The sequence below is a fragment of the Acartia tonsa genome, chromosome 14 (genome assembly GCF_053477335.1).
Source record: "Acartia tonsa isolate MP-2025a chromosome 14, ASM5347733v1, whole genome shotgun sequence".
NCBI lineage: Eukaryota > Metazoa > Arthropoda > Copepoda > Calanoida > Acartiidae > Acartia > Acartia tonsa.
In genome coordinates, this window is record NC_137273.1 from 15,514,314 (window position 1) to 15,537,594 (window position 23,281).

Sequence of the window (23,281 nt, forward strand, 5' to 3'; positions counted from 1 at the left end):
TTATAAACTTTCACCTTGAGAATGCGCAATTCAGCGGCATTCATATTGTACCTGGACCAGTGGTTGCAACTTGTTGGTTATAAAATTAATTTATTCAAATTTTTATATTTAAAAACTATTAAAAATATGTGAAAATTGTTATTTTAGTGATTATTAAAATATTATTTTACTAATTATATATAAGTTATGATTATTTTAGGTAATTTTCGCGGGTTAATAAACGTGCAAAGTGTTACATTTCATTTTTATGACATTTACATTTTTATAGTTTTAAACTATTATTTTACTTATATTTATTATATTTTTATTGAATACATATTAACTTGTTTTATGATTATAATGTTTGAAAATGACAATTTTGCGCGTTTTTTCATTTAGTAAATGTTTGACCAATTAAATACAATTAGATTTTAGCATAATATTTGATGCTAAATTATTTATATTTTTATTAAATATCGCGAAACCTTTCTTTGTTTTTGTTTAGTTTTTAAGGCTTTGTTTATTAAAAAAAAGTTAAATGATGATTTAATTAATGTTTTTTCCCTATTTAGATAAAATGAAAGACTCGTGGTTCGATTCCTCGCAATTTTTTGCGAATGGATCAAGAAATTCTACAAGGTAAAATTTGCGCGCAAATTATAAATATTAGTTAGTTTATATATATTTTGTTAAATTTATTTCATTATGTTTTTATTGCTTCAGCTTTACAATGATATCAATTTTATTCGTATAATAAGTTAAATATAAAAATTAATAGTTTTCTTGTATTTCTTTACTCAAGGAAATAAGATCATCTTTAAAATCTTTATATACACTGTATTAACAGGATCTCGCCTTTTGCTTGATAAATATGTTTCTTTACACTAAATCTTCTGTCCTAACCCTCCCAGAAGTAATCGCTTTTATTTTTATAGCAGTTCAGAACCTACACCTATTTAAATTAAAATTTATTTGAAATGGATTCGGAGTTCCTCAAGGATTAATTTGTATAATGTTTAAATTATGATTTTTGTTATAGCAAGAAGAGAAAGTTGGAAACTACAGAACAGAAAACAAAAATAATCGACAATTCTTTCAAGAAACCTGCACTGATAAAGAAAAGTTATGTCAAAAGTTCGGTAAGTTTAATTTTATTTATATTATTAGAATAAAATTTTCATGTAATAGGATGAGATACAGCCATAAGAAATGATATTATTGGTGTTGATTCAATAATTGAAAGGGATCATTGTAATTCGAAAATACGTCATTTTGTAATAACTTATCTTGTCTACTTCAAAATCACTATTAAAATAGTAATATATTACACATTACTTTCTTTCTTTTTAATTGATCGTAATATTAACAACTTTTTTCTTATTAAAACCTAGCTATATGTTGTTGATTGTTAAAACTTTTCATAACAATTTAACTTTCTCAGGATGAATTATGGTCAGATCTGTATTCTCCAGGAAGTGTTGACGAATTGGCTGTTCATCATAAAAAGGCATCGTTTGTTTATTTTTTGTATGCTAAGAAAATAACATTAAACCTGCCCATGATTAACATGATTGTTTTTCTTGATCAATCTATTTTATAAATAAGTAGTGAGACGGAGGAATTTATATCCATTAATACACAATATTACGTCAGGGATAAGATAATGGCCGATAAATTAATGTACATGCTCAATTAAGATACACAAGATTACCCCTTCTGCAGATCAAAATTAGTGGTTGAAATGATTCGTCATTCAACTTACTTAACCAATCAATCAAAAAGTCCACAATGTTGTTAAGTCAACGAATAAGAAAACGTTATTAGAAAAATTTCGGGACTAGTGTTATAAACAGGCCATTGTCCCCCCTCTCCCAGATATAAATTATGTATCTCTTTCTCACTATTACAACAACAAACTATGTCCAAAGGTGTCCAGCGTAAAGGATTGGTTGGTAGAAAATGTAACTTGTCAATATACATATTATACAACCTCTAGAAAACAGTTTCTCCTACTTTCTGGCCCATCAGGTGAGAAAAAATTATGTTAGGATTTAATTTCCACTGTTTCATAATAGTTTTGTTGTAGTCGAAGAATAAAGTATCTTAGTAACGTTTATTATGTATAAATCTATTTTTTTTGTTTGATTTTTTGACGGTCAGTCACTCTGAAATAAAGTTTGTCCTCATGTCTGATTGTCAATTTATCATAAATTAGCTTACATTATCTTCTTAATCTTTGTAACAATTCAAGCTTATTATTAAAAATTGTTTTTCTTAAACTAGGTAGTGGAAAAACCGCGACTGTGATAGCCTTGGCCAAAGAATTGGGACTCGAACTTGTTAGCTGGGAAAATCCAGTGGAATCTGTTTCCTATCAAGATAGAAACAGGTAATTAACCCTGTTTTGTTATGATTATATTGTTATTGCTGCGCTTCTTATGGATAAGACTGTCTTGTGATAACTTATTAATATTTATTTGTTTTTAAGGAATATTATTGAAGTCTATGAAGATTTTGAAGACAAAATAACTTTCACGTCACAGAAACAAAACTTTAGAGATTGGCTTAAAGGAAGTAGATATGGCACTTTAGGTAAGATTAATATTCTACTATGTAGTCTTCAAAACGTTTTCCGTGATCTTTTTGTAACTATCGAAAGTCTGTGTGTATCATAATGCTGTATGAAACACTAGGAATAATACATTATATTTTTCATTTTGTAGTTCAGAAAAGGTAGGTAACTTTACAAACTCAAGTACCTAATGCGTTTTTAAAATTTACATTACCCAAAAAATTACTAGGTAAACCTAATTATAGACGCATTACAAAGGTTAAGTACTACCCAGGAGTGTATATTCTGTACAAGATTCATTTTTTCCCCTGCTACAAAATTTCTTATTTCCCCCTTTGATTGTTCCCTCCCTTCCTGTAAGCTAATGTCTTTACTTTTTTTTTCTTTATAGGATGTAATGCTTCAAATGGCAAATTGTTGCTAATCGAAGATTTTCCCAGTGTAGCCTTAACCAACCCAGCTGAATTTCAAGAAATCCTCAAAACCTATTCAAAGATGAAACAAAATCCGCCAATTGTTTTTATTTGTAGTGATGATTCTGGATCAAAAGATTCCTTGCTCAAAACTGTCTTTAAAGCAGATTTTATTTCTAGTGTTGATGTTGAAAATATTGTGTTTAATCCTGCTAATACAACAAATGTAGTTAAGCTGTTGACAAAAATTGCCTCGGACGCACAGAAAACTAAAAGCAATAACATTGTAAGAGTTCCGGACAAAAGTGACTTGGAAAGTCTAAGTGAATCAACGGGAGGTGATATTAGAGCGGCAATAAATGCGCTGCAATTCTCGTGTCTTAACTCAAGTGCCTTGGATTACTCATCAATTTTCAACTCCAACACAAATACAACATCTAGTAAATCTACAAAATCTAAAACAAGAAAATCTACAAAGTCTTCAAAAACGAGTGCTCAGTCCACCGTTGGCAACAAGGCATGGATAAAAGATTAAGTAAACGGTTTTATACTATGAATGATATTGTTAAATGAAGATACATGTAATATGGTCAGATTGGTCTCATACCAAGGCATTCCTTCTTATCCTAAAATGTATCTCATTCCTATACAAGAGAATTTACATTTACACAGCGCAAAAATAACTAGTTTTTGTAGGCCCAATTTCGATATTTGAGGTTTTTCAAATTTTAACTTATGTCTTTATCCTTTTTTAAATAGGATAAAACATTAGATATGTTTCATGCTCTCGGAAAAATATTGTATTCTAAACGTGGGGAAGAAATTGAGAGTGGATACTTACCTCCCAACTTAGAAGATAAAAGGTACTTTTTAGTAGCGCTGATACTATTTAACAAGAAACTTCAAATTTATTTAAGAATAGGTAACTTATATTTATTTTACATCCTAATATATTTAAAATTGTATCTTCTTAGGAAAAAGTGTCAAGTGCAAATATAAGCAACTAATAAGTTTTTATGTTTTAGACGGAAGAAATTGGAAGTAAACTCTCCCGAAGAAATATGTGATTTGACTAGTCTTAGTGAGGAAGCTTTTTCTTGTTTTTTACACCACAACTACCCGCTATTTTATTCTGATATACATCAAGTTGCAAATATGATGGATTATTTTAGGTAACTTATCATTAATTTTTACCGGGAGGGATGTGACACTAGTCCCCAAAGTCTTATAATAACGGAGTATTATTCTTTGGCCAACCAACCTTGGGGATTAAATTTTTATTGGTTGGTTCATCTAGTTGATTGTCCAACCACTAATATTAATCTGGTAGTGCGAATGGGGCGCTTGTCCAATATTATGGTATGGAGATCGCTCTTCTATGAGTACTACTTAAAAACCTACTTTTACTGCAATACACATAGACATTCTCATCGTCGGTTCGTCAGTTTAGAATGCTTTTCCTTTTACTCCCACAAGTATAATACGAATTTGGTTGAGCCCGTGGTAGCTCAACAAAGACCCACGCTAAGTATTATATTGCTTTAAACTAAGAATAAATGGCTGGTCATGGTGTTCGATCTATATCATATAAGTATATTAAGCACATAACCCTTAACGGTCGGGGGGGGGGGCGTTGAACGCCCCCCCATCCGGTTTTTTCTATCTCATTTTCTGTGTGTGAAAGATGAAGAGCCCAAACTGCTTGACTTTTTAAGTATGGGTATGACACATAACTGAGAGTTGGAATTTTTTGAATATCTCCATCCTGGCGGGCACAGGATGCCAGCAAACCTGGCAGGGTCATCCAGGTAAAGAGCAAAAATATTTTTTTGACTAAAACAAAGCATTTTATCATACCAAAATACTAAAAATCCTCTAGTAGTACATCCTTATATGAAATACAGGTGTTCAAATCACTTTCAGGTTCCAGGTATGATCCTGCAGGTCCTGATCCTCCAGGTCTCCAGAAATCTTTAAAAGGCTCCTGTGGCCGCAATTTTTGACTTAGAGACTTCAAATTTCAAACTTAAGCTTTTCTTACATGTATACATAACGTATTAAAATTTCATGAAGATCCGCCGCCGTTTTCCCGCCGACCGCCGACTGCGGCGGCTGGCAGCTGCCAAGTACAGCTGCGGCCGCTGAAATTTATATTTTGATATTTCTAATGTAAAATTTACATAAAGATAAACATTTTCTGGAAAAAAATTTTTCTTCTAGCTTCAAAAATAAGAAAATTACAGCCGTTTGAAATTTTTAAGTAAAAAAGGACCTAAAAACAAAGGTTGTTAAATAAAAGGGTGAAGGAAGCGAAAATTGACTTAGACTTATAAAAGGTCGGAAATTCATTATCAAACAGGGGACTTGCACAAAAAAATTTAGCCCTCTAGCTCTAATAGGAACTGAGATAATTAGGGGGGGCGTTGAACGCCCCCCCCCCCCCCCGACTGATTAAGGTGCGGCAAGGGGCCCGACTGTAAAGGGTTAAGAAGGAAGATGGTTTTATAAAGTGTATTTACATTACAAGTGAATAAGTTAAGTATGAAAATATTTACAGGATAAGTGATAATAAACATAAGTAGTGTAGGACAGAAAATGCCCTAAGTCCAAAGCATTGAATTGTGCTAAGTGTTAGATCTCTAACATACGACCCAAGCACAATTCATGCTAAGTACTGAGGGACCTAAATTTAAACTACAATGCATGCCAAACAACTAAGTCATTACCTTTAAGCCAGAAGAACTTGATGGTTTGAGAATTAATGAATAACTGAGATATTTTAAGAAGTGCAAGTTATAACAACAACTATTTATAAGGATCTAAGCCCTTGTCTGTTTAATAAAGTGTTTGTATGTTAAACTTGTGACATAAATGAAACTATGGTTGTAGGCATACATACTAGTACAGGTTGGTTACATGGTTACTTTAACAATAGACATAATGTTTTAATAAGCATATAACAATATTCAATCACATACAGTTTACCATGATTAGGCTAGCATTACCCATATAAGGTATTATATTGGTAAGAATAGACTAATAAATTCATAAAAACATATAAAAAGTGCCTTAGGGCTAGCTAGAGTAATTGTATCTCGTGCCTGAGTTGCGCGCGATAATAACCATGGCATGTCAATCAAATATTTAGATCCAAATTTTATATGGTGTAAAATTTATAGTAAATATAGGTAAGTGGACTAGATGCGAAGCATTTCTGTGAAAGTTGTGTTCGTACGTTCAAAGATTTTTTAAATTTGGGGATCGCATCTCCAAATCTATAGTGGGGGTAATTTTGCGTATCATCATTTGGGATGTACATCAATTTATCTGCCATTGTCTTATCTTTTTAGATTCCTAAATTTTTGTTAACCCCTCTCTGCCCCTTCGAATACAGGGTACCTAGATGCTAGGTGAGTAGCTTCTAGTAAGAAAGTAAAGTAGTAGATTTGTCGTTTGAAACTAAAGATCTCGGAAATTGTTTGTCTGAATTTCTTGTAATTTTCACATAAGCTTTTTAGATGTCTTTGGATGGTTTTAAGCTATTTTCTGACATCCCCAACCCTCCCCTAGAGGCTAGGGGTGATCCATCTCTAGTAAAACAACAACAAAATTAATTGCCTATGTTTTAGTGTATCTGACCCGCTGCTACAAGACTGGGGCACCACTGGAAAATTGGATGTAAAAAGTTATGGAGTCAGCATTGTGTCAAGAGCAGTTATGTTTTGTAATCAGGTACGTCTACTCTACACGCCAGCGCCAATTTGTTGTCAAAAATGTAAACATCAGCATGTTCTAATTGGACATACGTTCTTTCAGGTTATGACTATAGAGTCGCTACGCTTCCCAATCGTACCTAAATGTTATAGGATTTATCATGCAAAGTTTAATATTTATAGGACAATTCTAACTTGTTTAAATTAACAGCTAATATCCGCTGGATTAGAACCGGTAATTAGCCATAGTGTAAAGTCATTTATCGTAACGTATTATAGCAAGTTTTCTACGAATGATAAAGTAAAAATCATAATATCAAAATCAGTTTTGTTAACCCGGGCCTTCGGCCCCTTGCGACTAGCAAAATTGTTTGATAATTTTTTTTTCAATATCCGCGGAAAGCTGTCTATGATACGATGCGATAAATAACTAATATGTAGAGATTGATTGTAATTAAATTTTATACAATCTTGTTATTTTTGTAGTCTCCATCAACAAGTCAAGGAATGCGGAAGCTAACAAAGCCAGAATTTTACGCAATTAAACGACAAACCGATACCAACAATGAGAGGTAAGAAATAAGATAAATAGTAATTCAGCAAAGCATACTTCTTACAAAAAGTACCTAATGAAAATAGTTTTAAGTCGTCCTATGAAGTATGAAAATTTGGGTATCTTAGCAGAGAGAGATAATGGACAGTGGGCTGTTTTTTACACTAGTCCCTAAAGTTTTCTTATCGTTTTCTTATTCGTTGGCTTATCAACCTTGGGGACTTTTATTGAATTTTAATTGGTTGGTCTAAGTAAGTTGAGTGTTCAAACGTTTCAATCACTAATTTTAATTTACTGAAGGGATAATTCTGTGTCATTAGGTATGTACATCAATTTATTGGCCATTGTCTTATCCCTTTAGATCCCTCGTATCGTAGCCTTTTCATCGGATTTTAAAAATTTTGTTGCTTTGGTGTAGAATTTCTGGGTTTTTTTATGAAGGATTAGCTACTTTTTTGCATGAAAACTAATCATGTTTAAGGTTAGAAACAGTTGCTAAAAGTTTGAACCGTTGCTACCCCAGAACAGAATTATCTACTGTGATACTTCCCTGTCTCACCAAAATTAAACACAAGTACCCAGGTACGTTATATTTGAAGCGTAGCAACTTTTATATGTTCTTAGATTTATCTGTTATGTCTATACGTCTTTTTGTTAAATACTAGCAGCTACGCCCCTAATGGCCTCATGAGCAATTTTTTAGATTTTGATGTAATTTTGGAGGATTTTTCACGAAATCAATTTTGCTTCACTAAGCGATTAGTGAAGCAAATTTTTTTAAAGAATCCACCTCAGATGTTTGGTATCTTACTTCTTCAAGTTTTAATCGACAAACTTGTCTACTTTTCTTTTAAGTTTATTTGAAATTAAAAGATCTGTTTAAAAAAAGACAAGAGATTTTCTATTTTTTCTTTCCTTATATATTCTTTTAATATCAAACTTAATAAATTTAGGATTACGATCTCTTCAAGACATTGGCCATTTTCCAACCCTTTCTTCGGGAAAATCTATTAACACAATATCTCAAAAATCCACGAATTCAGACAATAAAGGTAAAACATTTACATCAATTAAGTTCTAGTATAGTTATTAAATGTAGTTATCTGCAGCTATGAAAATAAAAATCCCAGGAGTAATCATACGTATTTTAAATCTTCATAAAATAAAAAAAAAACAGAAAGTTGGAAGAAGGGCCAATTGCTAAAAAATATTCTACAAGTGATTTTTTCGTACGCCAACCAAAAATGATATTCAATACAAAATGTACCCATTTTATTTGTTATAAACAATAATATATATTGCCTTTTTTTGTCTGACAGAAAAGATAGCGGCAATATATATATAAATATCCTATCTGTAAAAACTTCTGTTATTTAGATGATGAATTTTTGAGTGATGATGATGAATTATTTGAAGAATTTCTTGATGATTTTGATGGAGGTTGGTTATCATATTTCATTTCCGTCCCTGCAATAGGGGCGGATTCTCTTGGGAGGGGCGTGTTACCTCACCCCCCCCCCCCCCAATTAAATTTTTAAAAATTTAATTGGGCTTAATCTTCTTGTTAACTGAACCATATCTTGACCTACAATCACGTAGACTGACAGACATCCTGGTACTTTTATATAGTACACTGACAAACCTAATGTGACAAACGTCCTAAACCTCATAATGCGACAAACCTCATAATGCGACAAACCTCCTAAAGGGACAAACGTCCTAATGCGACATCTCCTAAGTAAAACGTCCTAGATTTTTCAAAAATTATTAAATAAAAACAAAATTCTCCAGCAGAAAAACAATTTATAACAATTAAATCCTAAATGTCGATAATTCACAGGGAAATAATTTTTAACTGAAATTTATTTCTTATATAACTTTGCACAGTTTTCCCAAAGTCTGTGTTAGCTATCAAACGGCATAGTTTCGAACCAGATACATCCTTGCATTACAAAATTTGACCTTTACATTTTTTAGGATGTTTTACTTAAGAGATGTCGCATTAGAACGTTTGTCCTTTAGGAGGTTTGTCGCATTAGGACGTTTGTGACTTGTCGCTTTAGGACGTTTGTCGGTGTACCCTTTTATATAAGGATGTATTGTAAAAGTCTTACTTAAGAAAATTATAAAAAAAATTTAACCAATACCTATTTTTGATTGACAGAAAAGTTTAAAGTAAAATATACCTATCTCATTATTTTAGAATCCAGTAGTGGCAATACTAATAAGAAACCCATTGAAGCAGAAGAAGAATTTATTATAGAAGAATATGATTCTGATTAAAGCAGTGCTATAAGAGTTAATCATATTTCAGTTACCTATCACTGGAATTTTAAAACAATTCAGAAATCTAGTTTTAAAACTTAACCCCCGTGAAATAGAGCTTAATTATTTTAACAATATAGTATATAATCATTTATTAAGGACAGAGATAAAGTTTATGAAAAAATGTTATTGCTGTCAATTGAAGAATATGGATAGATATTAAATTGAAAGCAAGGGGGGGGGGGAAGTTCTGACACTTTTGCGTAAACAGTGATTATAGGCTTTATCTTTGGACTGAGAGGATAGGTTATTAGGGATAAAATCATTCTTATATGATGAATTTCCCCCAGATTTAAGATTTTTTGGATAGGCCTCCAGGTACCGGAGCTCCAGGCCTCCAGGTGGTCTCTTTACAGGTAAAAATGAATTTTTTTTTTTTTAAGAGTTAGATGTCAGCTTATGAGACAAAATATGTATGTTTTTTCTTCAAATATGTGAATAACAATCAAAAAGAAGCATATTTTGTTCAATAAGTTAACCTCTAACTCTTCAAAAAAAAAAATCTTATTTTTAATTTTTACCTGTACAGAGACCACCTGGAGGCCTGGAGCTCCGGAACCTGGAGGCCTATCCAAAAAATCTTAAATCTGGGGGAAATTCATCATATAAGAATGATTGTATCCCTTATAACCTATCCTCTCAGTCCAAAGACAAAGCCTATAATCACTGTTTACGCATAAGTGTCAGAACTCCCCCCCCCCCTTGTCTTTTCTCTTCCTATTAAAGTTCAGAAACTTTGCGGTTCTATTTTTTGTATCATTCCACTTAAAACCATAACCCAATTTTGATCTCAAAAAAATCAACGAATTGTGATATTTCAGATTTTTGATGGAAAACAATGTCTGAATAATGTTTGATGGCGAGTACTGAGATTTAACTGTCACTGTCTTTAAGGAATTTTTTAGTTATTATTTTTTTATTCGGAGAGCGAAGGAATATTGGACAGTTTATTACACTAGTCCCCATTGGGGATGTACATTAGGGCGTGTTCATATGGGAATTAGACAAAGAGGGGATATGCAACAGATAAAATTAACTTTAAAAAACATTCTGGCTGAAAAAGAATTTTAAAAAATTGAGTTTTAGAATGCGACCACTTAAAAATGTATTTTATTACTTATTAATATGCAAAGACGATATTTCAAAAAAATTTTGAATCAGAACTATGGCTTCATGGTGCTTCCAGAAAAGGCCTTTAGGAGTAGAATCAGGAACTTTTGTCAGTTTCAAAATATCTCGTTCCTAGCCTTAGAAATTTAAAAAAAACACTATTTTTTCAGGTTTATTGAGAATTGTCCAATTTTTAGAGGTTTTTTGACATTTTCTCAGGCTAGGAACGAGATTTTTTTAAACGGTCAAAAGTTCCTGATTCTACTCCTCAATGCCTTTCCTGGGAGCACCATGAAGCCATAGTAATTTCTGATTCAATAAATTTTTTACTCCCATTTACAAATAGCTATACAATTGTATGTCTGGTCGTCTGCGGTTTTAAGACTTAAGATAAATTTTAAATCATCCAGAGGTGTATTATAATCATAAGAATCATTTGCAGATCCCCGCTTAGGTCTCAGAAAAAAATGTCAAAAATCGACCCACCCTAATGTACATCTATTTATCGGGCTTTGTCTTATCCCTTTAGATCCCTTGTTTTTATATTTGTGGTCCGTTTTTTAGTGAAATGCGTCCTTCAATAAATTTTCATCATTTAAACAGAAGTATTGACTAAAGTGATCTTGTACAAAGATTGTGCAATCAAAGGGCCTTATAAAAAGGTCCCTAGTACTCTAAATCAGAAAAACATGCCTAACTAAAAATAAAACTAGTGCTTTAACCTACTAACCAATCAGAATGACGCCTGTCAACCCTAAAGTGAAGGTTTCAAACCTTCCCCTCCTCTTTGTGAACGGGAACCCAACTAGCTTGGAGCTGATGAGCCTCGAGGAGCTGCAAGCATTTCTTAGGTAACTTAGCAAATATATTTGGGAATATATAGAATAGAAGAAAGAATCCTAGGTATTGAGGGGTATTGTTATATTAGCCAGTTGGAAGTTTCAATAAATTAGAGTAAGCGAAAATTTGATGCACTATCCAAGTAATTCTATACCGATTTGCTGAACATAACTGTCTTCTTTGTTTTAGGTTTGTGATAAAATGCGAGGGAAACCGCAAGGATATCCCGGATCTGGATGAACTGGAAACCCCCATTTGGTGGCCAAATGTAAGATTCATTGTAGCACGTAAAACTTATTCTATACAGCTTTAATTTCTCCAATATGTCTCTGTAGACTAGAACTCTGTAACTTTATTACCAGTTTTATTAGTCCCAAGGGGCCGAAGGTACGTTCGAATAAAACTGTTATAATTACATATATTGGGTAAAGAAGTAGCTTTAAATATAACACTTATTTTAATAATGTAAATGCCTTTTTCTTGTGTCTCATCTGTTGTTAGTTTCAAAACCGGATGTACCGTGTCATGTTAACTGTTGTACCTACCTTACATGGTATATTACAGTTTCTTATGTTTTTAGGATTTTGAATTTTCTGAAACTATCCTCATGAAGCAAGACAAAAACAGAGGGGTAAGTTAACTAGTTCACAAATTCTGATGCTGATCGGATTGTCAAAATATTACCTTATTTAAACCAAAATTATGATTTTCCTATCATAGGTTCTCTTAAAATTAATGTGAATACTTATCTACCCAATTAAAAAATGTATATAATTTTTGTTTTAGAAACTAAGTATGCTGCTAAAGAAAGCAATAAGAAGCTGCTATAATTTTCATGAATGTAAGTATTTATTTTTACAAAAAAAAACTTTTGAAAGTAAACTTTTATAATTTTAACATAACTTTTTTTCAGGTACCTTTTTGATTGAATTTTGTCGAAAGTTGTTGGATTATACTGGTGGAGTGGCTAACCTACAGGTTCAATTGTACAAAAGTGTTGCTACTCTATAATTAGCAAGTGTTAGTGTCCACCTTCGATTCTTCGAAAAAAAAAAATTTCCTATTATTAATTTTTTGGGGGGTTGGGGAAACATTTTATTAGTAGCAAAATAATATTATATGGAAAGATTTACCGATGTGCTAAAGCCTAAATAGCCTAAAAATGCCTTAGATTTGAACCATCTTACCTTAAACAGAAGAACCATTGCAGTTTTAACTTTAAGATCTAGCTAGGTACCCATTATATCATGTATTAAAAATATCTCAAGCTAGATTCTAAATTAATGATATATTTTTAAGGTTATAAACAATGGAGACGGAACAAGATCTTTGATAAAGAGAAAAGACAAGAAGCTTCTTGTCACGTTTAAAGCTGAAAATCAGGTATTTATTATCTTATGTCCTCCTTTCCCTGTGTTAAAGGTTCGAGTCAAACTTAAGCATTGGTATGATAATGATAGTAATAGTGGTAATTTAAATTTTCGGTATAATTCCCCCATCTGGTGAATGGGCCACTGATAACCACCCTTTTCTCGGTCATTATTCCAATTTGTTTAAAACGGAGTGATTTAATCCTCGGAACTAAGTTCTAACAGTAGACAAGCTGTCGCTTTTTTACAAATGGACCTTTTCTTCATAGTTTCAAATTTTACACCATTGAAGCTATTGCCATGCCAAATCACCCATTGTTGTGTATTTTTTTTTGTAGTTAATATTTTCGTTTGTTTCAATTTTAATTATGAATAATGCCTCCTATCATTTAGTTCCAGATGTTCTATAGCGTTTGTACGTTTGTACGTTTCTACGTCATATACATAGTTAGCTTTTTTTATTTAAAATGCATAAGTTTTTATGAAAATTAATCCTTTTTTTTTCAAGGATTATGACAAAGAGTACAAACGGCCTGGAAAAAAGGTGTCGGGAAGTTCTGAGACCAAATTTTCTATTTCTTCTCCCATGAAGAAAAAAGAAACAAGGTAAATAATCTTTTTTTTTCAGTATGGCTTCGAAACCGATTATTAGGTATGCGGATTAGAATCGGTTCTGAGTGATACGGCAAAATCATGTATCACAGAAATTTTCTGCAAGTAATATAAATTGAAATAATAAAATTAATACCAGTTTTTTTAACCAGGGCCTACGTTTTTAATATCTGCGGAAAGCTATCTATAACACGCTGCGATAAATAACTATTCTAGTATGGCTTCGAAACCAATTAATATCCGTTGGATTAGAATCAGTTCCGAGACATACTGAAAAATCATGTATCATATTATGATAATTTATACACTAATTTTCTACCCTCTTGGAAATAGCATAAAACCACTTTGGGTTCCTTGAGTATCACTACTTTCTCGATTCAGTGGTTACTGAGATCTTAAGCTTCTAATATACATCCTACCATTAACTTTGTGATATAGATGTACATAAAATGTTTGTTTAGGAGACTGCTGGCGACCCTGCCAGCTGCTACCACGTCAGATCCTGCCATGTCCAAGTGCCTGGCAGAACTGTATCTCTGCGATACCTGTGATATTACCTTCGAGTCTCTTCCCAAACTAATTGTTAGTATTTTGCATTTGTAGGCCATTAAAGATCTCTAAAACGTCTGTCCAAATTGCTTTCATTGACTCTTTAGACCCTTCTGTGTATATTCGTGTAATGCTCCTATAAACACCCTCGTGTTCAGGGGTCTTAAGGGATGAGACAATGGACAATAAATTGATGTACATCTCCAATGATATAAAATTTCCCCTTTAGTAGCTTAAAAATTATTGGTTAAAAAGTTTGCACATTCTTGAAGCTAAATCAACTAATCATGATTGAATTAAAGTTCCAATACCTAGTTTATGAGCATGAGGATGAGCAAGCGAAATAAATAACACATAAAATAAATAACACATAAAATTAAAATAAGAAGAGATAATGCAATGTTTGTACATATGAAACTCAATTGGAATTGAGAAAGATATTTTTTTGGAAGAAAATTTCTGTCAAAATTCAAATGTCTTTTGGAAAATCCATCTCATCTCTATTTGATGGGTAATTCTTAAAATTTCAAATCCTAACTTCATAAATCTTCACGTTTATTACATTTATGTAAATCTGACAAATCAACAGTTAAACTCCAGTAGTAAAGACACATTTTTCGAAAAGATTAAAACCCATTACCTCCCAATGAATCCTCTAGGTATCTAATGTTTACATTTTTAGGCCCATGAAAAGAAATGCGCGCCACAACCAGAATTAGAAGAACCCACAGAAACGACGATAAAAGATAAAAAGAAACAATCACAATATCTAAAGTATCTCAAGTAAGTATTTTAATTTTTGTGGCTGATTTTAACTTTTTTGTGGAAGGTTAATTTTTCTGTCATTATCTTTTTATACAAAAATAAATTGGGTATAAGATTAATTAAAGTTAAGTCGCGACTACCGTTTCCCTTCCAACTAAAAAAATGCTCTTTCCCTCGTATAGCATTTCATTGGACCACGAACATGAACTTTTTTTGATAAAAAAAACAGGTTTTAGTTCACTTTTAGGTCAGGAAGAGGTCAGAATTGACCCGCAGTAACAGGGTCCCACCACAGGCTTGTTATACGCATAGGCGATAAAAATATGCTTTTTCTAAAATTTAAAATGTCAACTTCCAATTGTATGCTCTGCTTCTTAAGAATATTGTTATTTTTGTTTACCATAATTTAGATTAATGGACGTAAAAAAGCCGCCGGCCAAGAAACAGTTAAAGGAGGACGAACGACCCAGAGCCGCCAGCTATGAAAAGGTTTGTTCTTGTTGATTTATCGGTGCCTATAAGAAAATTTTTGTAAATTAAATAGAGCCATATTAGTTTAGCAGCTACTGAGACAATCACATTTCATGTTACTAAGACTATTTTAATTTTATTTCCAGATTTTTAAAGTTTTGTACTCCTTTATATGAAAGCAGGAGTGTATATTCTGCATATTCTTCCCTATATGCAAACTATTTCATTTCCCCCCCTCCCCCTAGTTTTCCCCTCTAAGGAGGGGGAAAGTGGAATAATATTTTGTTCTCTTTGTTTAATTATTTTTTTCTCCTTCTACATATTTGGCTTGTTTTATTTCCTTCCCCCCCCCCCCCCCCCCAGGATGGGAAAAAATGTTTTCAAGACTGTTTATTTCTTAAAATTTTTTGCCCTCCCACATATTTAATTTCCCCTTTGGCAGAATTTACACCCCTGGGTTTTGTACGTTTTCATAATAACTAATCTTGTTTAGTATTTGGATATTGATGTATCATCACCACTTGGAAGTTATATCATCAAAGGCTCCAGGTTAACCTTGGACCAGCAACATCCGGCTTCCAGGTAGGATTAGTTATTTATCGCATCGTATTATAAACAGCTTTCCGCGGATATAAAGAATGTACAATTATTAGATTATAACCAGTCATTTTAGCCCCGACATGCGAAGGCACGGCTTATCAAAACTGGTTTTAATATTACGATTGTACATTTTTATATTTGTAAAAAAAACTGGGATCTAAGGGGAAGAAACAATTGCCGAAAAATTGATGTACATCCCCAATGATGATACACTTTGGGAACCAGTTACTAGTTCAATGTCCCCTTCCTTGAATTTTTCCTAATATTGACATAATTATCTTGTATTTAGGTCCATGCGGGGACACATGTCAGCCGAGGACTATAACAACCAATTAGAGGCCAAATGTCCAGGTATGAAATTAGTAGCCCCGCAGGGTTTAGTTGTTTTGTAGGATCATGGAAAGAAAATGAAGTAGTGGGTTTCGTCGTATTTTCAAAGCAGCTTTTGATAGGTTGTTTTAGGTTATGTTAGGTTAGGTAAATGTTAATCATTGCCCTGCAGGGTTGGAGCCTCTTGCGGGGGCTAGAAATAGGAGAAAAGCTACTGTGAAGATACGACGACATTCGCTACTTCGTTTTCTTTCTATGCTCCGTTTTTATTTTTTAAAAACGAAGTTTGTCCCCATTTAGAGTTCCACTGTCCCGTAAAGGATAGCTCTTATCGTTATTTAGGAATGTTAGCATTGTCCTTTTAATATTAAACTTGGTATGATTCCTGTATCAGTTAGGTATAATTTAGAAAGCATAACTACTCTATATTCATTCCCAGAAAGTAAGTCCGTATGTCCATTTTAACACACCTAATGATTTTTGGCTCTTTGAAAAACAAAGTTTTATATTTCTTTATTATTTTAGGTACAATTCCTGCACTGAGAGGTTCCAATGCCTACGCAGATATCAGAACTAAATTTCCAAACGTGTACAGGGGGGCAAAGTAAGTTAATATCATTTCGAACATGTGAAGCTACTCTATAATATTATTGTCTGTTATGTTATATATTAAGGGGGGGGGGGGAGTTCTGACACATTTGCGTAAACCTGGTATATAGGCTTTATCTTTGGACTAAGAGGACAGGTTTTAAACGATAAAATCATTTTTATATGATGAATTTTTCCAAGTTTTAAGATTTTTTGGATAGGCCTCCAGGTGGTCTCTGTACTGTACAGGTAAAAATGGAAAAAAAAATTTTAAGAGTTAGAGGTTAACTTTTAAAACAAAATATGCATTTTTTTAATGTTATTCACATAATGATATTTGAAGAAAAAACGTGCATATTTTGTTTCATAAGCTGACCTTTAACTCTTAAAAAAAAAATTTTGTTTTTTTCATTTTTACCTGTACAGAGACCACCTGGAGGCCTGGAGCTCCGGAACCTGGAGGCCAATCCAAAAAAAATATCTTAAAACTTAGGAAAGTTCATCATGTAAGAATGATTTTATCTTTAATAACCTATCCTCTCAGTCTAAAGAAAAAGCCTATATACCAGGTTTACGCAAATGTGTCAGAACTCCCCCCCCCCCCTTCTATTAAAGCGGAGATTGACATACCCTTCTCATAGTTAAGTTAAGATCATAATAAAGCATCCTTAAAAGAAGAACCAAATTGGTCAATCGGTTATCATGACCTTTTCGGTTGGAACAGAAACACAAACAGAGACATCATGTGCGGGACTGTTCTGTTTTCATTTATTGCATGAAATATTAAATTTTTATATTTATTTTAGGCGAAAACCTGGCTCTTACGTTCACATTTATTCTTTCAACAAAAAGCAGCGGTTAGATAGACTAAGGTATAAACAAAAAATTTAATATTTTTTTATAAAAATCTGTTATTTTTAGGTGATTTTTTACAGTTATGGTTAGTAACATTGAGATATAACTTTTCAATTGCAAATGAATTATTCTTTAATATTAATAAATCAGGCAAATTGTGGTGTCCGTGTTCTATGAGGCAATCGTGTGAAATTACCATTATGTATTTGTATAAATATATAAAATTGACTGTTCTTCTTTATTTTGCTACATTACTTAGTAGGGATCTAAAGGGATAAGACAATGGCCGATAAGTTAATGAACATCCTCAATGTTATTGTTGACACACTAAATTACCCCTTCTGTATATTATAATTATTTGTTGAAACGTTTAAACACTTAACTTGATAAACCAACTTATCAAAATTCATTAAAACGTCCCCAAAGTTGTTAAGCCAGCGAATAAGAAAACGTTATCAAAAACTTTTGGGACTAGTGTAGGTAATTAACAGCGAATTGTCCCATATCTCTCTGATTACTTAGTAACAAAATTGTCCTTACTTAATCAGAATCAACATCTTAAATATATTTTAGAGATATAAAGCGAGGTTTGACACCCCACTCCTTCAGATTATGGAGAAGAACAAATAAAAAGAAGGTTAGAATTTATTTTTAGTTTTGAAGCTCTAAAATCACATTGCATGCAGGGATCTTAAGGGATAAGACAATGAACGAAAAACCTATGTACATTCCAATAATGATAATTAAACTTACACCTTCTGTTCATTAAAATTATTGGTAGAAAAGTTAGGACTCTGCTAGTTTGAATCAACCAATCTAGATTTTATGAGGAGGTACCTAAAGTTTTTTAAGCAATCCAATGACTTTGAATTTCTTTTTGATTTTTCTGCTTGAGAAACCCCTATTGTTGTATTTCATTCCTGCACACGAGAAAACCATTTTCCAGAATGGCTTCAAAACCGGTTCTAAGTCATACTGAAAAATCATGTATAGTTTCGTATTATATCCAGTTTTCTTCGAATATCAAAATCTTAAATTAATACTATGTTTCTTGGCCAGGCCTTCGGCATCTCGGGGCTAACAAAATTGGGTTTAATCTTATAATCTTTCATTTAATATCCGCGGAAAGCTGCCTATGATACGATGCGATTAATGAATATTACCAATTTTTGTTTCTAGTCTGGAGTGAAACTGCGAAAGATAGGAGCCGAGCTGACACAGTTCTACATGGCCAAATACAGGGAGAGAATGGCGAGATGGGCGGCTCAACAGGTTACATTTCAGCTTATACAAACATCTAAATCTCACGAAACCTGTGTACGTGATTTTCAGCTGTCGTTGAAGGTCAACAGATTGTAGAATTGACGACCTTTTTTTCTGCCCCCCAAATATTACCTACTTTAAATTTATTTCGTTTGTTGGCTTTACATTATTCCTGGGTTATTTTACTCTTTTTATGCACTACCGTAATCCTTTGAAATTTATTGTCCTGTAAAAAAATAGCGACAGTGTTAGGTAATTTTTAAAACTAATACAGAGTAACCATGCAAAAAAAAATTTGAAAGTAAATACCTATTTTCCTTTGATTATTAAATACCTAACATAAAACTGATTTTAATTTATTGGAAATAAACTGAAAAGACGGAGTGAGAAATAATTCGTATTTTTTGTAAGGTTAGGTTATCTTCGATTATAATGGGTACATGGTAGTCCTAGAGGTTTAAATAATGAGGAGGGGCGTCATTGTTTGCTTAACACTATGAAGGAAAAATCACCTTATAACCCAACTAAATATTTTTCAGGAACAGGAGGAGGACCAGGATACTGATTCAGAAATGGCCAGCAACAAAAGTTTTAGTCAGGTATGGGCAACTTACAAGCGTGGCCCCGAATCCGATTTATTTCCGCTGGATTAAACCACAGCCACACTAAAAATCATGTAGCGTATCGAATTACAGAGAATTTTCACCGATTAATAAATTAAAAATCTTATAAATTATTCCAGTTTTTTTGGACCAGAGGCGAACATTTTAAAAATATTTTGGGAAATAATGCGGTCCTTTAGTCATTTTATAATCGTCTTAACGCCTTTACTTTACAATTTAGTTAAACTTCATAACCTTTATTGGAAAGCTTTTTGGAATAAATAAGACATAATACTGTCTCTTAGGCCTTGTATTTCTGTATTTAGCCCTAAAATGTAAGCCTGTGTGTGTATATTAATCAATAACAATCTAGTATTTTTTGTTGCAGCCGTTACAGATTAAAACCCCAAGTCTGACGCCCGACTCCACCCCCTCCCACTCTCCCCGGCTGACCGCTGCTGCTGTGAGAAGCAGTCACACCCACAACAATCACGTGGCACCCAGCAGACAGAGCTCGCCTGGCTCAGCCATTACCATTGAAACAAGGTTAGTTCAAGTCTTTTCCATCCATGCTGGGTAGAAATAAGTGATGGCAATCCGTCGAATTTTTGGGCCGGATTCGGATTCCGGATTTATAATTGGCAATAATTTTAAAGGCTTTTTTTATAAATTTAAAAATTTAAGTGCTACACATGTCCTAAAAATTAATGTTCTTGGTGTTCTCTATAATTCACTTCCGAGAATAGAACCAAATTTTAAAAGATATTATATATAATGATTATAATCATTGCCTTCAAAAAGGCGGAGTTGACAGAAAAAACTCAATACGCTAATTTTAGCCTACTAATTAAGAATCCGGAATCCGCTATTAAAAAACGGATTCCGGATCCGGATTCCAAAATTGGCCCAAAAATTGGGCGGATTCCGGATCCGGATTTCGGATTGCCAACCCTAGTAGAAATTCATTTTTAAAAGCGAAGCTTTTTTATAAGTAGGGTCTGTCGGTAAGACCGTCCGTTACAGTTAGCTCTTTTTGTTAATTTAAACAGATTAGAATTGTCTTATCGACTTTAAACTTTGTATGCTGAGTTCTGTATTAGTTAGGTACGACTTAGAAAGTGCAACAACTCTATAATTGCTACCTACTAGAAAGTCCGTACGTCCATTTTATTAAGATGATTTTTTTTACTGTTTTGACAACAAATTTTTGTATGTAAAAATTATCCTATTCATGTGATTCTTTGAATACTGATTCATATTACAAAAAGGTATAAGCGAAGCATCTCTATAATCAAGTCCTAAAAACGTCAGCCTGTCCTTAAACAGTATCATGTAATTTTAGTTTTGCAACAAATTTACTTACAATTTTGTGCTTATAAACTTATCCATTAATATTCAGTTTATTCAGTTCTGACACTCTACAAGTGTTAATGTTCGTTTGTCCATCCATTTCAGAGCTTTCCTTTTTGAATGATGGTATCCTTGTTGTGAGTTTTGATGTGTTAATAAGTATTTCTTAAGCCAATGTTTACTGTTAAAAAAAATTAACATCTTTTGATATGAAGGCATGTTGTTTTATTCTTTTCAGAACGTTAGCTGTAAATTTTTTAGTATTATTTTTAGGGTTGGCAATCCGAATCCGGAATCCGTTTTTTTATAGCGAATTCAGATTCTTAATTGAGGCTAAAATTAGCGTCTTGAGTTTTTTCTTTCAAACCCCTTTGAAAATATAAATAAAAGCAGCTTTAGATTCTTTCCAGTGACCGGTATAATTTGATTTTTTAAAAAGCCTTTTAAAATATTGCTAGAATCCGGAATCCGTCAAAAAAATAAGAATCCGGAATCCGCGGAGAATCCGTTTTATTTTTTGACGGATTCTTGTAAAAACCGAATCATGTCCAAAAATTAGACGGATTGCCAACCCTAATTATTTTATTACTTCTAAGTGTTTGATGTAAATAGATGGATGAAAATGATATAAAATGTATTTAAATTGAGCTTATAATAACTGTTTTAAGTTACACAGAAGTTAGGTAATGTATCTTTGTTAATAAGAATAGTTTTCACAAAGAAACTTTTCTTGTTTAGTGATAGCGATGTAGAGATGCCGGATCCTGAGGACACAAACCATCGGGTTCGAATCCTAGTGAAGCCCCCGCCCCCGTTACCACGTCACCATTACTTTGTATCTTCACCATCCTCCAGCCACCAACAAAACTTACAAAAGGTTAGTGCCAAGTTATGCAGGAAGGGAGGGGACATTGGGCTGTTTATTACATTAGTCCCCAAAGTCATAATAATCTTTTCTTTTTCGTCAGCATAACAACTTTGGGGACGTTTATTGAAGTTTGGTTGGCTGGTTCATTAATTTGAGTGTCCAAATGTTCAACCATTAATTGCAATTGTATAGAAGGTGTAATTTTGTTACCATAATTGGAAAAATACATCAATTTACCGGACATTGTCTTTTCCCTTTAGACCCTGGCTTTTAATAGTGCCTATAAAAAATGAGGTCATACTGGTCAATAATCATACAAATGTTTACTGGCTTGCTATTGGTATTTTAGTCAGTGTATTCATATTGGCATATCATTGGTCATTTAAATTCTATGACGTCTTTTTTTTATAGGCACTATAAAGGGCTTCTGTATTGTACTGAATATTTCTTAAGTGAGAATATTATGGAGGATCATTTTTAATCTGCTACAATTCATTGATATAGATGACAAAATCCACAATTTTTTACCCCTCTTACATATTTTTTCTAGTTTTTTCCCCAATGGAAAAAATGTTTTCATTACTTTTTTTTCTTATTTATTCCCCCCCCCCCCTTCCTCATATTGCTTTTTTTCCCCTACTCCTTCTTTAGCAGGGGATCCCATTTAGAATATACATTGTTTGATCTGTAACAATTTATGTTGTCAAAAATGTTTGGTTTTCATTGGGTAGGTAATTTCTTCATATTTTAGAGTTCCTCATCTCCCCTGATCTCAGTGAAGTTGATAGAGCCGCTCGACGAATTTGAACCCACCAGTCCCTGCAAAGAGAATGAAAGGTACGTGTTATCATTATTAAAGCTAAAAAGCCTAAAACCATCTCTTGACCTATGTCACGTGTTCCTTGTCTAAATACTAAATAGGAGAACTCAATTGGTTCAGTAAGGGGGGGGTGCGTAATGACATAAGCTCTTAAACCGTGAGCAAAATGGTCTAAATATTGAGCTAGACCCTTCAAACTTGGTATATAAGCCTAGTCCTATAGGTATTACATCTAAATGGCAAAAAAATCCAAAAAATTTTATTTTTAGGTTAGGTTAGGTAAGAAAAACCCTGCGGAAATGGGGTTTTTAGGCTTTTTTTGGTCTATTTTGATGTGGAAACTTGCCTTAAATTGTTTTTTCTTAGGGTTTTAACTTAATTACACTGTATCTATTCATATGGACATTATTTAAGATGATTCAGCAAGTCGGGGACCGACCCCAGGGGGCTAGGTGTGTGGCCTGCAGGGGTTAAGTTAATTTTTCCCAATATATTTGTTGTGATACATCAAATTATAGGTTTTTTAGGTCAAGGAACTCAAATTCAGAGCTAAAATAAGCATTAGACTAATCTGAAGCTAGCCCCAGCGGGCTAGGTTGGTGGCCCGCAGGGGTTAAGTGCATTTATTCTAATATATATCTTGTCATATATCAAACTATAGGTTTTTTAGGTCAAGAAACTCAAATTCTGAGCGAAAATTAGCATTAGACTGACCTGAAGCTACCCCCCCCCC

The 23,281-nt window shown here is 33.0% G+C and overlaps 3 protein-coding genes across 18 annotated transcripts in view; 2 read left to right on the plus strand and 1 right to left on the minus strand.

Moving 5' to 3' along the window:
- On the plus strand, nt 1-10,377 carry Rad17 (Rad17 checkpoint clamp loader component). Its single transcript, XM_080147805.1, has 15 exons — nt 1-618; nt 1,019-1,118; nt 1,421-1,486; nt 1,908-2,007; nt 2,263-2,368; nt 2,468-2,571; nt 2,943-3,481; nt 3,724-3,827; nt 3,990-4,136; nt 6,594-6,696; nt 7,164-7,249; nt 7,712-7,812; nt 8,184-8,282; nt 8,608-8,670; nt 9,434-10,377. Exons 1-15 carry the CDS (start codon nt 533-535, stop codon nt 9,511-9,513), a joined length of 1,884 nt encoding a protein of 627 aa, XP_080003931.1. The 5' UTR covers nt 1-532; the 3' UTR covers nt 9,514-10,377.
- Nucleotides 1-23,281, minus strand: part of LOC145305336 (uncharacterized) — a 137,517-nt gene that overhangs the window by 81,770 nt on the left and 32,466 nt on the right. The window lies entirely within an intron of this gene.
- The window catches only part of ova (ovaries absent), a 22,424-nt gene continuing 9,517 nt past the window's right edge, over nt 10,375-23,281 (plus strand). For all 16 annotated transcript variants that reach the window (XR_013874827.1, XR_013874828.1, XR_013874830.1 and 13 more), the window contains exons 1-21: nt 10,375-10,447; nt 11,377-11,516; nt 11,695-11,773; nt 12,086-12,136; nt 12,292-12,346; nt 12,419-12,483; nt 12,805-12,888; nt 13,384-13,481; nt 13,949-14,069; nt 14,719-14,819; nt 15,212-15,290; nt 15,766-15,854; nt 16,162-16,223; nt 16,728-16,806; nt 17,597-17,662; nt 18,219-18,282; nt 18,825-18,917; nt 19,448-19,507; nt 19,899-20,056; nt 21,599-21,737; nt 22,480-22,565. Coding sequence is in view for 1 of the 16 variants with exons in the window: in XM_080147803.1 (XP_080003929.1) it covers nt 11,404-11,516; nt 11,695-11,773; nt 12,086-12,136; nt 12,292-12,346; nt 12,419-12,483; nt 12,805-12,888; nt 13,384-13,481; nt 13,949-14,069; nt 14,719-14,819; nt 15,212-15,290; nt 15,766-15,854; nt 16,162-16,223; nt 16,728-16,806; nt 17,597-17,662; nt 18,219-18,282; nt 18,825-18,917; nt 19,448-19,507; nt 19,899-20,056; nt 21,599-21,737; nt 22,480-22,565 (1,742 nt within the window). In the remaining 15 variants the exon portion in view is untranslated. The remainder of the gene's footprint in view (nt 10,448-11,376; nt 11,517-11,694; nt 11,774-12,085; nt 12,137-12,291; nt 12,347-12,418; nt 12,484-12,804; nt 12,889-13,383; nt 13,482-13,948; nt 14,070-14,718; nt 14,820-15,211; nt 15,291-15,765; nt 15,855-16,161; nt 16,224-16,727; nt 16,807-17,596; nt 17,663-18,218; nt 18,283-18,824; nt 18,918-19,447; nt 19,508-19,898; nt 20,057-21,598; nt 21,738-22,479; nt 22,566-23,281) is intronic.

Excerpts from the sequence above, each read along its gene's own strand:
- Rad17 (XM_080147805.1), top strand. The coding sequence starts at position 533 with ATGTTTTTTCCCTATTTAGATAAAATGAAAGACTCGTGGTTCGATTCC. Across the intron at positions 619-1,018 it reads GGATCAAGAAATTCTACAAG|CAAGAAGAGAAAGTTGGAAA; the intron begins GTAAAATTTGCG and ends TTTTTGTTATAG. Across the intron at positions 6,697-7,163 it reads CAGTTATGTTTTGTAATCAG|TCTCCATCAACAAGTCAAGG; the intron begins GTACGTCTACTC and ends TTATTTTTGTAG.